Raw genomic sequence first — 14105 nt, forward strand, 5'->3', positions numbered from 1 at the left:
AAAGCTCCCCCATGAGATCAGGCTAAGGCTATACTTCTGTTGAAACTACATCTTTATTTGGCTTTCCCCCCTATTTTCCTCACTTTCCTCCAGGTTTTTACTGAGGACGTCTCCAGTAAATCATCTGCCCAAGAATCCCCATTTTGTCTCTGCTTCTAGAGAACTCAAGGACACTTTAATTTTACTTACTCAGCACAGATGGATTGGTGTTTCTTGATGCTTCTTCTCAATTCCCAGGTAGGGTTGCCAGATTTAGCAAATAAAAATGCAGAATGCCCAGTTAAATTTGAATTTCAGAGAAACAATGGATAATTTATTAGTATAAGTATGTCCTGTGCAATATTTGGGACATACTTATGCTAACAAATTATCCATTGTTTCTCTGAATTTCAAATTTACCTGAGAGTCCCATATTTTATCTGGCAACCTTATTCCCAGGTGGTTTGGGTTTTTTTGTTTTTGTTTGTTTTTTATAGTTATAGCTTTATCTTCCATAGCTTCTCAACAAGCACAGACCTTAGCACCACCCCCTACATTTCACCTTTCTCCCTCCTCTTCAACAGAACTAACTTTGAGTTCTAAGGCTCAGATGGACTTTACTCATCTTCCTGTCAGGTCTCCCACAACCCCACTGCAAAAACTGATACCATTTTCTGAAGGTCCTGTTTTCTCTTTAAATCTCTAATACCTTAAATCTCTAATACCTTCTTTTTTTTTTTTTAAAGATTTTATTTATTTATTTGAGAGAGAGAATGCGAGAGAGAGAGAGAGCATGAGAGGGGAGAGGGTCAGAGGGAGAAGCAGACTCCCTGCCGAGCAGGGAGCCCGATGCGGGACTCGATCCCGGGACTCCAGGATCATGACCTGAGCCGAAGGCAGTCGCTTAACCAACTGAGCCACCCAGGCGCCCAATACCTTCTTTTTCTAATTATCCCCAATGGGAGTGACTCATGATTTTCAAGCATTAGTATCCAAACACTCTTGTATTCTACAAAAGCATCCAGAAGTAAATACTCATTACTATAATTTCATATAAAGGGATTTTGGGATGAGGAAGGGATAGCTCTATTCAACTATTACAGATAAGAGAATAAAATGAGGATAGCCATGTTAAATTTGGATAAGAAAATATGACAACAAACCAAAAAGTAATTTTTAATGTATGAATTAAAATAATTTAAATGCATACCAATGTTCTGTAACACCTGTCAGTTAGAGGTGTAATGACAAGTCGAGGTGAATTACCAAGATATTCATAAGCATATTTTACATTGCAATTAATGATACGAACTCGAGCATTTTCAAATTCCCAATAATATCGAAGCTGAGCAAGCCACTGGAAATCTGTATCATGGGACACACCTAGAAAGAATAAATTAAAACGAGACACATAATTCTGAAATGGAAAAATAATTTGAAAAATAGGTATCCTATCATCTTTTATAACAGCAAATAATTTGTTTTCCAGTTTATAAAAAAGGTCATGTAAAATAAATTCTGTTGAAAGAGAAAAAGATGTATAGTATAAATCTTTGTTTCTAGAAGCTATTAATATTTTATCTTTAACATTACAGAAAAGAGTCACATACCCATATCAATCATGTCCATGACCACATCTCTGGCATGGACATCAATTGTAACCAAAGCTCCCAGAGTAATCCTGGTCTGCTTAGACAGTTTTCCCCTTACCAGCTCTACAATATCATTTAGTTGATTCTGAAGTTCCTTATAGTACTTCTTTAATGCCTACAAAATAAAAAAGCAATTAAACTTATGGTATATAGTATCTAAAACATGTATTTTATATACTCTTTTACAAAACAATTCTGACTTCATAATATATCTCAATATAGAAATGAATTCTAGAACAGAATGACTTTGTCTAAGCTTCATAAAATACAAGAACAAGTTTCCAAAGAATTGTATAATTTTAATGCTAGGTGTACAAACTGGTGGGAAGACTGCCTTTACAAAGAATAGATAAGCTACCTAAGAAACATAGCAGTAGAGAAGAATGTATATGTAAAAAAAAGCTTTGGGGCACCTGGCTCAGTTGGTTAAGCATCTGACTCTTGATTTTGGCTCAGGTCATGATCTCAAGGTTGTTAGATCAAGCCCCACTTCAGACTCCGTGCTGGGCATGGAGCCTGCTTAAGATTCTCTCTCTCCCTCTGCCCCTCCCCCGTGCATGCTATAAATACATACATACATACATACATACATACATATATACTTTACCTCTGTCCCACCACTTATAACTTCCTGTGTCTCAGAAGTCCAGAACATTTGAGAAACACAAAGTACAACTTGGCCAGGCCACTCTCGAACCCAGTCTTTTCTTGCGGATTCTGGATAAGCCTGAGTAATTAAAATGCATTTCTAACTTTAAAAGGTTATGGAAGGAATAAAAAGCTAAATGTCTAACAATAGGGAAATACAATATTTGGTACATTCATAGGCTAGAACATCACATAGTCATGAAAACTTTCAAATGACTATTTAAAAGAAAAATTGTTATAAATTATATTTTAAAATTATTTGTTTATTCACACAAGAGTAGAAAAATGAACATTAATATGTTAACAGTTATCTCTGGAAGAATTTAATTGTTGATTATTCTTAAAATTGATTTCTATATGATTTTTATGTTGCTTTGCTATGGGGAGTTGTCAAGTTTTCTATATAGAATACATATGATTTCTATTATAATGAAATATAAGGGTTTTATTAATCTGTAAAAAAAGTAGCCCATCTAATAGATTATATATTGATGCTGCTTTAATTGAAAAGGAGACCATAAAATCTAGTGGAGGACTGGGTTAGTAGTTAGAACCCTTGTAGGATTTATCTATAGCTTTTCTAAAAATTTATATGACCAGAGTATACAATTTGAACAATTAAATATTTGTTGAATTATACATAATTTAACAATCTGTGCTTTTGAGTTCAAATTATACTCTCATTTCTTTCTAACATTTTTATGTTCAAAATGCAATTAAATGGATTGAGGGTGGAGTTTAACCTTTTAAAATAAAATAACATGCTTCAAGTGATAATAGTAGATTCAAATTATAAACTGAGAAAACTGCAGAACAAAATTTGAAGTTGACACTAATGGGAACTATATTTTTAATACAATAACACCAATCTTGGAAAAAATAACGTTGAACGTAAAGATATAAACTTAAATGCATTGTATTAGCAATATTTAGAAATAAAAACAAATGACAAGTTTCAAAGAAGGTAAGTTTCAAAGAATGTATGAGCCATTGCTAGGTATTTAGAAGGTAAATTTCTATACTGATTAAGGAAATACTTTCATGGATAATGTTGATTTTTCTTCCTACATATTTTAATCTGTTTGGGGTCATAAATAGAAAAAGAATAGGAAAAAGTCAAGTTTTATCTGCAGGAACATTGAAGCTGACTAGAATAGCTACTGCAATAAAATGAGCTTCACCACGTGAAAGGAAAGGGTACCTCACTCATATAAAGTAAGTTTGCTGGATTTTAAAAGGCTGCAATGCAGCCTACAAAAATATACTGAATTTTATTATTCAAGATTAAGTTAACTGGATTAGCATAAGTAAGGTACATGTGGTACTTAGGTGTTACATTTCTTTCAAATATTATATACCCTCTTTTAATGTTTGTTCATCTCATTTTGAGTTTCTAAGTAATTGTTTAGGTGTGAACAGCAGGGCATCATGCATTTAACACCCCTGTCTGAGGTTCTTTCTGATCCCAGGGGCTGTACACAAAATACCTAGAGGCTCTTCCATTTGCTCTTTATCTTGTTAATTCCTACTTTGGGTCTCACTTTCAATTTCACTTCCTGTAAGAGCCTAGCCCTAGAAAGGTGCCCCCCATCCTAACTCATATATACCTTATTCTTTCTCATAATACCTTTTGTCCTTTATAGCACTTAATCACATATTATCAATTCTTACTAATATTATTATCTTAATGTTAGAAACAAAGAGTAAAAAATAATAAATGGTTTAAAATAGTAAGAACTGTAAATGTTAATTTACCAGCACAAATTCAAAACCTCCTAAAAAGAAAGCACTTGTGGAACATAGGGTGTACGTTAAATCTTAGGAAACACACCAGCCTGGCTGCCGCGATCACATCATGAATACTCCGTAGCATTAAATCTTCCACTTGAATGAGCCACTTTTCCACAGCACCTCGCGCTGCAGACGTGGAAATAAGGGCAATCAGCTGCACTCGCTCGCCTTCAGAGCTATACATGGCCTTAATATCCAAATTAGGAAGGAATTCCAACTTAGCAATGCCCTCGAAGCATTTTTTTAAATGAGGCTGAACTCTAAGTGGGTCTTTGGTCTCTGACAAAATCTCTAACATTTCATCATTAGATAAGAAGAAAAAACTAGAGAAAAACATGAAAATACAAATGCTTTAGTTATCCTTCATCACGTATCAGAAAATGCTTTAAGTTATAGCACAATTAATTATCCATCATACCGAGGGAAGAAAAGTCGTTTTTTTTCAAGATATGCATTAAGCCCTTTCATAATTTTCTCCAAAAGTTCGCTGCAGTTCTGCAATTTTTCCAATAAACCTGCTAAAGAAGCAGCAGCAAGAACCTAAAAGATACACATTTGTTCAGGTCAGCACTCATATACCAGATATAATTATAAGTCCTAAACATTTGTCTATAGTATATGTCAAAAATGTTGAAATGTCAAAAGGCTGATGAAAAGTGTTACAAAATTTTTTGTCATGTAAAACTATTGTAATTCAATAAATCAAAAAATATTCTTATCCAATGATGCAAGTTACAAATGAGAAGTTATAACTGTCATGCACATTTTCATTTCTACTATATTCTTCTGAATGATGTGGGAAAAATCCTTTCGGTTGGTGTGTGGTTTAATTTTTACATTTACAGCTGTCCACTGTAAACAATCTACAGTATGCGTTGGTGAACTACATCCCATGGGCTAAATCCAACTTGCTGCTAGTGTCTTTTTTTTTTCAGCTTTATAAGGTACAATTGACAAAAAAAAATTTGTATATATTTAAGGTGCACAACTTGATGTTTTGATACAGGAATGCACTCTGCTGCCGGTTTTTGTATGACCTGTGAGCTAAGAATTATTTTTATACTTTTAAAAGGATGAAAAAAATGAAAAGAAAAATCATATTTCACGGCACATGAAAATGTCACTGTCCAGAAAGTTTTATTGTAGTGCAGACACATCCGTGCAGTTACATACTGTCTCTGGCTGCTTTCTCCCTACTACAGTGGTAGACTTGTGAAGTTGCAAAAAGACTGTATGTCCCACAAAGTCTAAAATATTTACCACCTGGTCCTCTGCAGAAAAAAGTTGCTGACTTCTGACCTACAAGAAATCATGTTTCACAAAGGTTCTGAGATTACTGTGTAAGGCAAAATCCTTGGAATGCATCCATTACAGCATACTGTTGACTCCCAATAAGTCCAGCATGGCTAATTTTCATCCAGCATTGGAAGAAATTTTTATTTCTTAAGTTGAATACCAGATAAAAAAGTGGATATATATCTATGGACTATGTGTACTATGTGTATGAAAAATACATAGTCTGTCTTTCAACATGAGATTCACACTCAACAAGGTGCTATACTCACTAGGGGAGACACATAGCAAGTGAGGCCAACTGAGAGAACTGCAGATTCTTTGTTCCCATTGCTCCCAATCATATAGAGTCATTGAGTAGAATGTCAGGTCAATCACCTATACTCATTCTCTCTTTCTCTTTCTCTCTCCCCACCCCCTCCCCCCTCCATCTTATTTTATTTTACAGTTTATTTTACAAGAGAAGCATAGCAGTGAGTGTCTATCGCAGTCAAATGAGTTAAATGTGCATTTGAGGCAGCTGCACTATTAGAGTTATAAGTAGTGCATCATATGAATTGAAATGTAAAGCTATTTTAAAGCTTGACGCTTTCTTCTGTTTTTCTGAACTTTCCAGTTTGTCTACAGTGAGCAGGTTTTGTTTCTGTAATCAGAAAAAAAAGAGAGCCAGATGCTTTCTTTAATAACCACAATGAAAGGCTCCCTTTATTTGTAAGAGACAAAACAAATGCTTCACCTTTGGATCTTTTGCACAGAACTTCATGATATCTCTCCAATGTCTGTCTACTGTCTGAAACTGACGCCCTTCTTCTGGCATCTGTTGCATGATATCCTCAGAACAAAATATGGGCTCCAGGTACAGCCAGTGAGCTTGTACTTTTAACCATTCATCAATCGTTTCTTGTATTCGGATCAAGCGGTCTTCCCAGGCCTTAATGAAAAGCACACTGTACTAAATTCCAGTTATTTTCTTTAAAGATTTTGTTTATTTGTTAGAGAGAGAGAGAGAGAGAGGAAGCACAGCAGGGAGAGCAGCAGACTCCCCGCTGAGCAAGGAGCCCAATGCGGGACTCAATTCCAGGACTCTGGGATCATGACCCAAGCTGAAGGCAGATGTTTAACTGACTGCGCCACCCAGGCGTCACCTAAATTCCAGTTATTAAAGAAAAAACATAAATTACAGCAAGGAGGGACACCTGGGTGGTGGCTCAGTCGGTTAAGCATCTGCCTTCAGCTCAGGTCATGATCCTGAGATCCTGGGATCGAGTCCCGAGTGGGGCTCCTTGCTCAGCGGGGAGTCTGCTTCTCCCTCTGCCTGCTGCTCTCCCTGCTTGTGCTCTCTCTCTCTCCAACAAATAAATAAAATCTTTTAAAAAATTACAGCAAGGGATATTTATTTAAAATTTACTGTTATTTTTAAATCAATGCAAAACAGCTCAAGGTCATTTGTAGGTATCATATGGACTTAGAAAAACTCTAGGAAGTCCCAAGTTGTCCTAAGTCATTGAAACTCACCATAGGAAATGACTAGTTATTTAGACCAATTTCTTAATCTTTAGGGAACCATTCCAAGCCCGAAAAGCATCCAGAAATATCTTGCTGTACACCAGTGGTTATCAACCTAGGGGCTATTTTGCTCTCCACCCCAGGGGACATTTGACAATGTCTGGAGACATTTTCATTTGTCACAACTGAAAGGAGAATGCTGCTAATATCTCGTGGGTAGAGGCCAGGAACACCACTAAATTTCCTAACATGTACAAGACAGCCTCCACGACAAAGAATTATTGAGCTCAAAATGTCATTAGTACCAGGTTGAGAAATCCTACTCTACATCAACACAACTTGGAGGGGGTAGGGGGAGGGACAAGCAAACAAGTCTCCTTATTCTCATAGGTTTCCTAGAATTGACAAGATATTTTACTAGCTGAAGACAATTATACAATCTCTTTGGTTCTTAAATATGTGGCCTAAGATCCTATGTGTCAAGAAATTAGGCCTCCTATTTTTATTGTTTTAAAAGCTATTAGAGCTTTAAAATTTTTTCTTGTAAATTCTCCCTTGTTAGATAAGAAATTTCTACAAAAGACATAATATCTCATCAGGAGAAGTAGACCAGCCTGATTCATGGGAAAATGTGTAGCATTATGTCCTTTTGGAAGAACACCACTCTGTCTTCTCCAAATATTGAGAGCCAAGGTCTTCCATGAAAGCACTATTTATGTTCAAATTAAAACCAGACTACCTTGGCTTGAATCCCAGTTCTGTCATTTATTACCTGGGTGAATGCGGGTAAATTACCTATCTTCCAATGCCTTGGTCTCCTTATCTCTGAGTACAGATAACATTGCCCATCTTGAACATTTGTTATGGGGGTTAGATGGTTTAATAAATGTAAAGCCCCTAGAGCAGGGGCTGTAAATATCAAGGGAAGCATCCATTTGTTTTCTGTGTTTTCCCCCATTTTATATAGCCCCCAGTTAGAACTTTGATACTAGCCATGAAGCTATTAATTATAATTTGTTTGCTTTCTGTATTTACCCATATAAACTATAAGAATATGAAATAATCTAAGTCTCAAATATCATTTGTTTTGATATCAAGTGGACCATAATTCATTAATTATTCTAAAAGACCCTCAAGCTGGTTGTTTACAAATATAGCTAAAATATGGTATATAGAACTTCATTACAAGTTACAAGAATATAGCATGAAACAGGGTCTAGGCTGCCTAAAGTTAGAATCAATAATACCAACTGTTTTCCTTCCAAGTCTACCACTGTCATTGGGAAAGTTTTTTTTAATAAAACAAATCTGCTCTTTTCAAAATTACTAGAGTTAATGTCTCAGATCTGTTCTATATGGTTCCACACTAATTTTAAATATCTGTTCCTGTATGTCACCAAAGCTATCCAACAAACTGACTTATTTCCACAAGACTATATATGTAATAAGATTACAATTTTTATAAATGACCAGAAGCTATCATATTTGGCATACCTTGATCTCTTTTTCAAATGGTTTGATGAAAGGTGAGCCTCTCATTGTCTGAGTTTTTATAATTTGATCATCAAGGAGAGTCTGAATCTCATCTACTGAAGAAAGAATAGAGACTCCAGTATCACGATATGGACTTATATGAAAAGCAATATCATCCCAGGTTCCCATCATTGTATGCAGGGCTTTCTCTAATGAAAATTCCTAAAAGGGAGAAAAGGAGAAAGAAGGGGCTGGTGAAGAAAGGTCTTATTTATTGTATCGACTTTCCCTGGTGAATCCAGTAAGCATTGGATGCATTACACAGTCATTTTCTTAGCATAAGACACTGTAACTCTCTTTAAGTTAAAAAGGTTTCTCAAACAATTTAAAAATTCCTAAGAATAATAATGTAGTTTTAAAAAAAAGTTCACTTGGGCGCCTGGGTGGCTCAGATGGTTAAGTGTCTGCCTTCAGCTCAAGTCATGATCCCAGGGTCCTGGATCGAGTCCCGCATCGGGCTCCCTGCCCCTTGGGAGCCTGCTTCTCCTTCTGCCTCTCTCTCTCTCTCTCTGTCTCTCATGAATAAATAAATAAAATCTTTAAAAAAAATTCACTTGCTAGGAAAACTTCTACTGTCATTATTAAAGTAGACACTAGAATAAAATACCTGCTGAACTTTCTGTGAAGAAGCCTTTCTACAGGCTACAGTCTGATATACTTTCTGTATATCTCAAGAACCCTAGAAGGTCATACTTATTCTGCTAGAATACACACGCATCACATGACATACACACATGAAGAAGTCAAAGGAGCCATTTTTAGTTTGGATTTCCTACAAAGAATAGTATAAAAGTACACACGTTGTCGGAGGAAAAAAGAGTGGTCTCCTATTGTGTTCCTCCATCTCCTCCCACTACTATCCAGTACTATATACTCAACCCCAACAAAAACTGTGATCATTTGATTAACAAATTCATCAAATAAAGTATTTCAGTTGATCTTCATATTTACCTTGCTTGCACCTGCACTTATCACTTCAAATTTTTCCAAGTATGGTGTAAGGTTTAATTTTAAAATTTTTCTCAGTGTAGTTCCAGAATCTGGAGTCAAGTCATAGCCTACAATTTCTGATATCTGTTTCCAGTGACGAGTTCTCATTCCTGGATTACATAAGATGGAGACAGTAGGGATATAATCCTAATGGTGAAAATATAAACAATAATGAGTCACTCTTTTGACTGCCACGCACACATAGATTTTATAGATGAAGCCTCAATAGTGTAAAGATTACAGTTCTTGAAATTATTTGACATATTTGATGAGTCCAGTCAAAATCCCAATTAGATTTTAGAGGAGAAGAGAAACTAACAAAATGATTCTAAAGTTCACCTACACAAATAAACATTTAGAAAGACCAGAAAAATTTAAGAGCAAAAAAGAAGAGGGGTAAATATTCTATATGATATTAAACTATATGATAAGACTATGCTAATTAAAACTGTGGTATTATTATAGAAACACAAAGTTGTATATATTATATGTAGAAACATATAACGTAACATAATATATAGTTACAAATACACACACATACACACATAACATAAATGGGGGAAAAGCCTGCACCAAAATGCCAAAATGTAACTTCTGTTTGGAAGTGAAGATTAACTACCAAATGAAAATACTTAGTTCATCATTCTTGATATTGACATTAGAACATTTTCTTTATTTTTTTAAAGTTTTTTTCATTATTATGTTCAGTTAGCCAAAATATAGTACATCATTAGTTTTTGATGTAGTGTTCAATGATTCATTAATTGCATATAACACCCAGTGCTCATCACAACACATGCCTTCCTTAGTTTTCTTTAAAATCAAGAACAAGACAAGCACACCTGTTATTACCACTTCTAATGAACACTGTATTGAGTGTCCCAGCCAGTGAAGTAATATAAACAAATAAAAGATTGGGGAATAGAAATTTAAAAAACAAAACTACCCAAAGAAAACCAAAACATGAATTCAAAAAGATATATGCATGCTATGTTTACTGCAGTATTATTTATAATACCCAAGACATGGAAGCAACCTAAGTGTCCATCAATAGATGAATGGAAGAGGATGTGGTATATACACAATGGAATATTACTCAGCCACAAAAAAGAATGAGATGAGGGCACCTGGTGGCTCAGTCAGTTAAGCCTCGAACTCTTGATTTTGGCTCAGGTCATGATCTCAGGGTTGATAGAGCCCCAAGGGACACTTTGCACTGGGCATGGAGCATGCCTAGGGTTCTCTCTCTCTTCCTCTCCCTCTGCCCCTCCCCCCCACACTCACACACGTATGCATGCTCTCTCTCTAAAAAAAAAAAGAATGAGATCATACCATTTGCAACATGGATGGACCTAGGGGGTATAATGGAAAAAAAACTGACATTGTTCACAGATTATTGTCTATGTACAATGACTGGATATTAAATTAATATAAATAAAATTAAAAGAATTACTATATATAAGCCACAGATAGCATAATTAACAAAAAGATCAATTTACGATAGCAATAAAATAAAGTACCTAGGGATAAATTTTGTTTAATTTTTTAAAGTTTATTAGTATCTTTTTTAGTAATCTCTACACCTAACTTGGGCTCAAACCCAAACCCTAAGATCAAGAGTCACATGTTCTTCCAACTGAGCCAGCCAGGTGCCCATACCTAGGGATAAATTAAGTGAAAGCTGTGCAAAGCTATTTTGGAGAAACCATGTAACTTTATTAAAAGATGTTAAAGAAAATCTAAATACCATGCACTGATAGATTCATTATCATATAACTGACAAAAGAATATTACCCAGAATATATTATTAAAAATTTCATAAATTAACAATAAAAACAACAGAAACAACCACTGAAACAAAAATGACAAAAGAGTCAAAGGGTCTAAATAAACATTTCACAGAAGAAATATGAAATGTAAGTACTTTGAGGGATCTTTGTTCATAGACCATAAGTAGGAAAATCAATGAATTAGGTAAGCAAGCAATATATAGCAGTGAAAATGAAGGACTACAGTCATTCCCAAGACATGGATGAGTTTTAGAAACATAAGCCTGAGTGAAAAAAAATCAAGTCACGTAAGACAAAAAATGGATGATATATTTTTATAAATTGTTACATACAAATGTGAACAAACAAAAGAATTACAAACAATTTATGACACACTTATCTTCAAGGGGGATTAAGGGATTTAAAATTGGGAAGGATCACATAGAGAGAAGCAAGAGTATTGATAATTTTTTAATTTTAAAGAATAGGTAAGAGTTCATGCATGTTCATTTTCTTCATAGCTTACATGTATGTTACATATAGTCCTCAAGTATTAGATAATAAAAATGTGTTAAGAGAGAGAGATAGAGAAAGAACACTTATCTCTTCCTGTTCCCAATCTAATTCAAAGCCCAACAAAATCATATTTACACTTCTGGTCACGTCCCTAGTAAAGCCTTATCTGTTTTCCAAATGACAAAATTAATTGCTCCATGCCCTTTTCTTTCAGAGGATACTGCTATCCTCTACCTATGAATTTCTTCATTCTGCCTCGTATTACCAGTTATTTACAGCAATTTCTCTTGCTATATTGTGTTCTCTCTGAGGGGCAAAAGTCAGTTTCTGTGACCTGGACAAGAAAAATATTGAACTAGAAGACTCTAATGTCAATATCCAAGCCATTAATTACATAAAAAAATTTTTTTTAAAGATTTTATTTATTTATTTGAGAGAGAGAGAATGAGAGATAGAGAGCACGAGAGGGAAGAGGGTCAGAGGGAGAAGCAGACTCCCTGCTGAGCAGGGAGCCCAATGTGGGACTCGATCCCGGGACTCCAGGATTATGACCTGAGCTGAAGGCAGTCGCTTAACCAACTGAGCCACCCAGGCGCCCCGTAAAAAAAATTTTTAAAAAGACATTTAGATTGGAAAGAAAAACATAAAACTATCTCTATTTACAGGTTATATGATCTCATATATAGAAAATTCTAAGGAATTCATTTATTTTTTAATATTTTTAAGTAATCTATACACCCAACATGGGGCTCAAACCCTGATATCAAGAGTTGCAGTCTCCACCACTTGCACCAGTCAGGTGCCCCACTAAGGAATTCATTTAAAAACTGTTAAAACTGATCATCATCATTAGCCATCAGGGAAATTCAAATCAAAACCATATTGAGATACCACCTTACACCAGTCAGAATGGCAAAAATTGACAAGGCAAGGAACAACAAATGTTGGAGAGGCTGTGGAGAAAGGGGAACCCTCTTACACTGTTGGTGGGAATGCAAGTTGGTACAGCCAATTTGGAAAATAGTGTGGAGGTGCCTCAAAAAATTAAAAATAGAGCTACCCTATGACCCAGCAATTGCACTCCTGGGTATTTACCCCAAAGACACAGATGTAGTGAAGAGCCATATGCACCCCAATGTTCATAGCAGCAATGTCCACAACAGCCAAACTGTGGAAAGAGCCGAGATGCCCTTCAACAGATGAATGGATAAAGAAGATGTGGTCCATATATACACTGGAATATTACTCAGCCATCAGAAGGGATGAATACCCAACTTTTGCATCAACATGGATGGGACTGGAGGAGATTATGCTAAGTGAAATAAGTCAAGCAGAGAAAGTCAATTATCATATGGTTTCACTTATCTGTGTAACATAAGAAATAGCATGGAGGACATTAGGAGAAGGAAGGGAAAAATGAAGGGGGGGGAATCGGAGGGAGAGATGAACTATGAGAGACTATGGACTCTGAGAATCAAACTGAGGGTTTTAGAGGGGAGGGGGGTGGGGGGATGGGTTAGCCCAGTGATGGGTATTAAGGAGGGCACGTACTGCATGGAGCACTGGATATTGCATGAAAACAATGAATCATGGATCATTACATCGAAAACTGGTGATGTATTGTATGGTGACTAACATAACATAATAAAATTAAATTAAAAAAAAAAAACGGGGGAGAAAGGAAAAAAATGGTAGCTGGTGTGTCCTTTCAATGTCATCTCAGGTATAGGGCCACCTAAGGAAAATGTAACTATTTAAAGACTGTATTTTATTCAACTCACTGTTTATTACTCAATGTCCCAGACTTTGTAAAATTATAACTTGTAGATTTTTGTCCAGTAGAGAGGCAAGTAATTTCTGTTAAATACAAAAGGTAACTCCAAGTGTTATACTTTGTTCTGTGTGACATTAACCAGTTTTAGATCAATACTAGCAATCTTTTTCTAACATTCCTTTATTAAATTGCCCATAAATACTCAGCTCCTCAACTGCTCTCTGAACCAGACTTACCACCTAACTGTTTCTCTCATTAATTAATAAATAGAATAAAATATTTGATACGTTTATTTTTATATTTGTATAACCATCATGTTTCCATTTTTTATAAATAATAATTTAATAAAGTAAATTTTTTAACTTTCTTTAAAATTTACTTTTTTTAAAATTAGAGGATCATAGATTATCCAACTTTCCATTTTGATTAGTAAGGACTTTGTTTTTAACCTTCCATTTGTTATCATCATCATGTGTTTTTGCTTATTCCCCAGCATTCAACAGAACTTGATATAACAGGCACTCAAAAATTATTCATTAAATAAATGAATTATTAACACCTACAAAGTAGAAAGGACATACTCTCAAAGTGAATAAGTTGATCATGCTCAGGTCATGATCCAGGATCCTGGGATCAAGCCCCACATTGGGCTCC

At 35.3% G+C, this 14105-nt stretch overlaps 1 protein-coding gene across 2 annotated transcripts in view; it reads right to left on the bottom strand.

Moving 5' to 3' along the window:
* DNAH12 (dynein axonemal heavy chain 12) overlaps positions 1-14105 on the bottom strand; it is a 231404-nt gene that overhangs the window by 160865 nt on the left and 56434 nt on the right. For both annotated transcript variants that reach the window (XM_027587796.2, XM_027587797.1), the window contains 8 exons: positions 9354-9539; positions 8364-8564; positions 6100-6294; positions 4489-4610; positions 4111-4393; positions 2239-2358; positions 1590-1746; positions 1190-1362 (listed from right to left, as the gene is read on the bottom strand). In XM_027587796.2, coding sequence (XP_027443597.1) covers positions 1190-1362; positions 1590-1746; positions 2239-2358; positions 4111-4393; positions 4489-4610; positions 6100-6294; positions 8364-8564; positions 9354-9539 — 1437 coding nt within the window. The remainder of the gene's footprint in view (positions 1-1189; positions 1363-1589; positions 1747-2238; positions 2359-4110; positions 4394-4488; positions 4611-6099; positions 6295-8363; positions 8565-9353; positions 9540-14105) is intronic.

Source organism: Zalophus californianus, chromosome 1, assembly GCF_009762305.2.
Source record: "Zalophus californianus isolate mZalCal1 chromosome 1, mZalCal1.pri.v2, whole genome shotgun sequence".
NCBI classification, from domain to species: Eukaryota; Metazoa; Chordata; class Mammalia; order Carnivora; family Otariidae; genus Zalophus; species Zalophus californianus.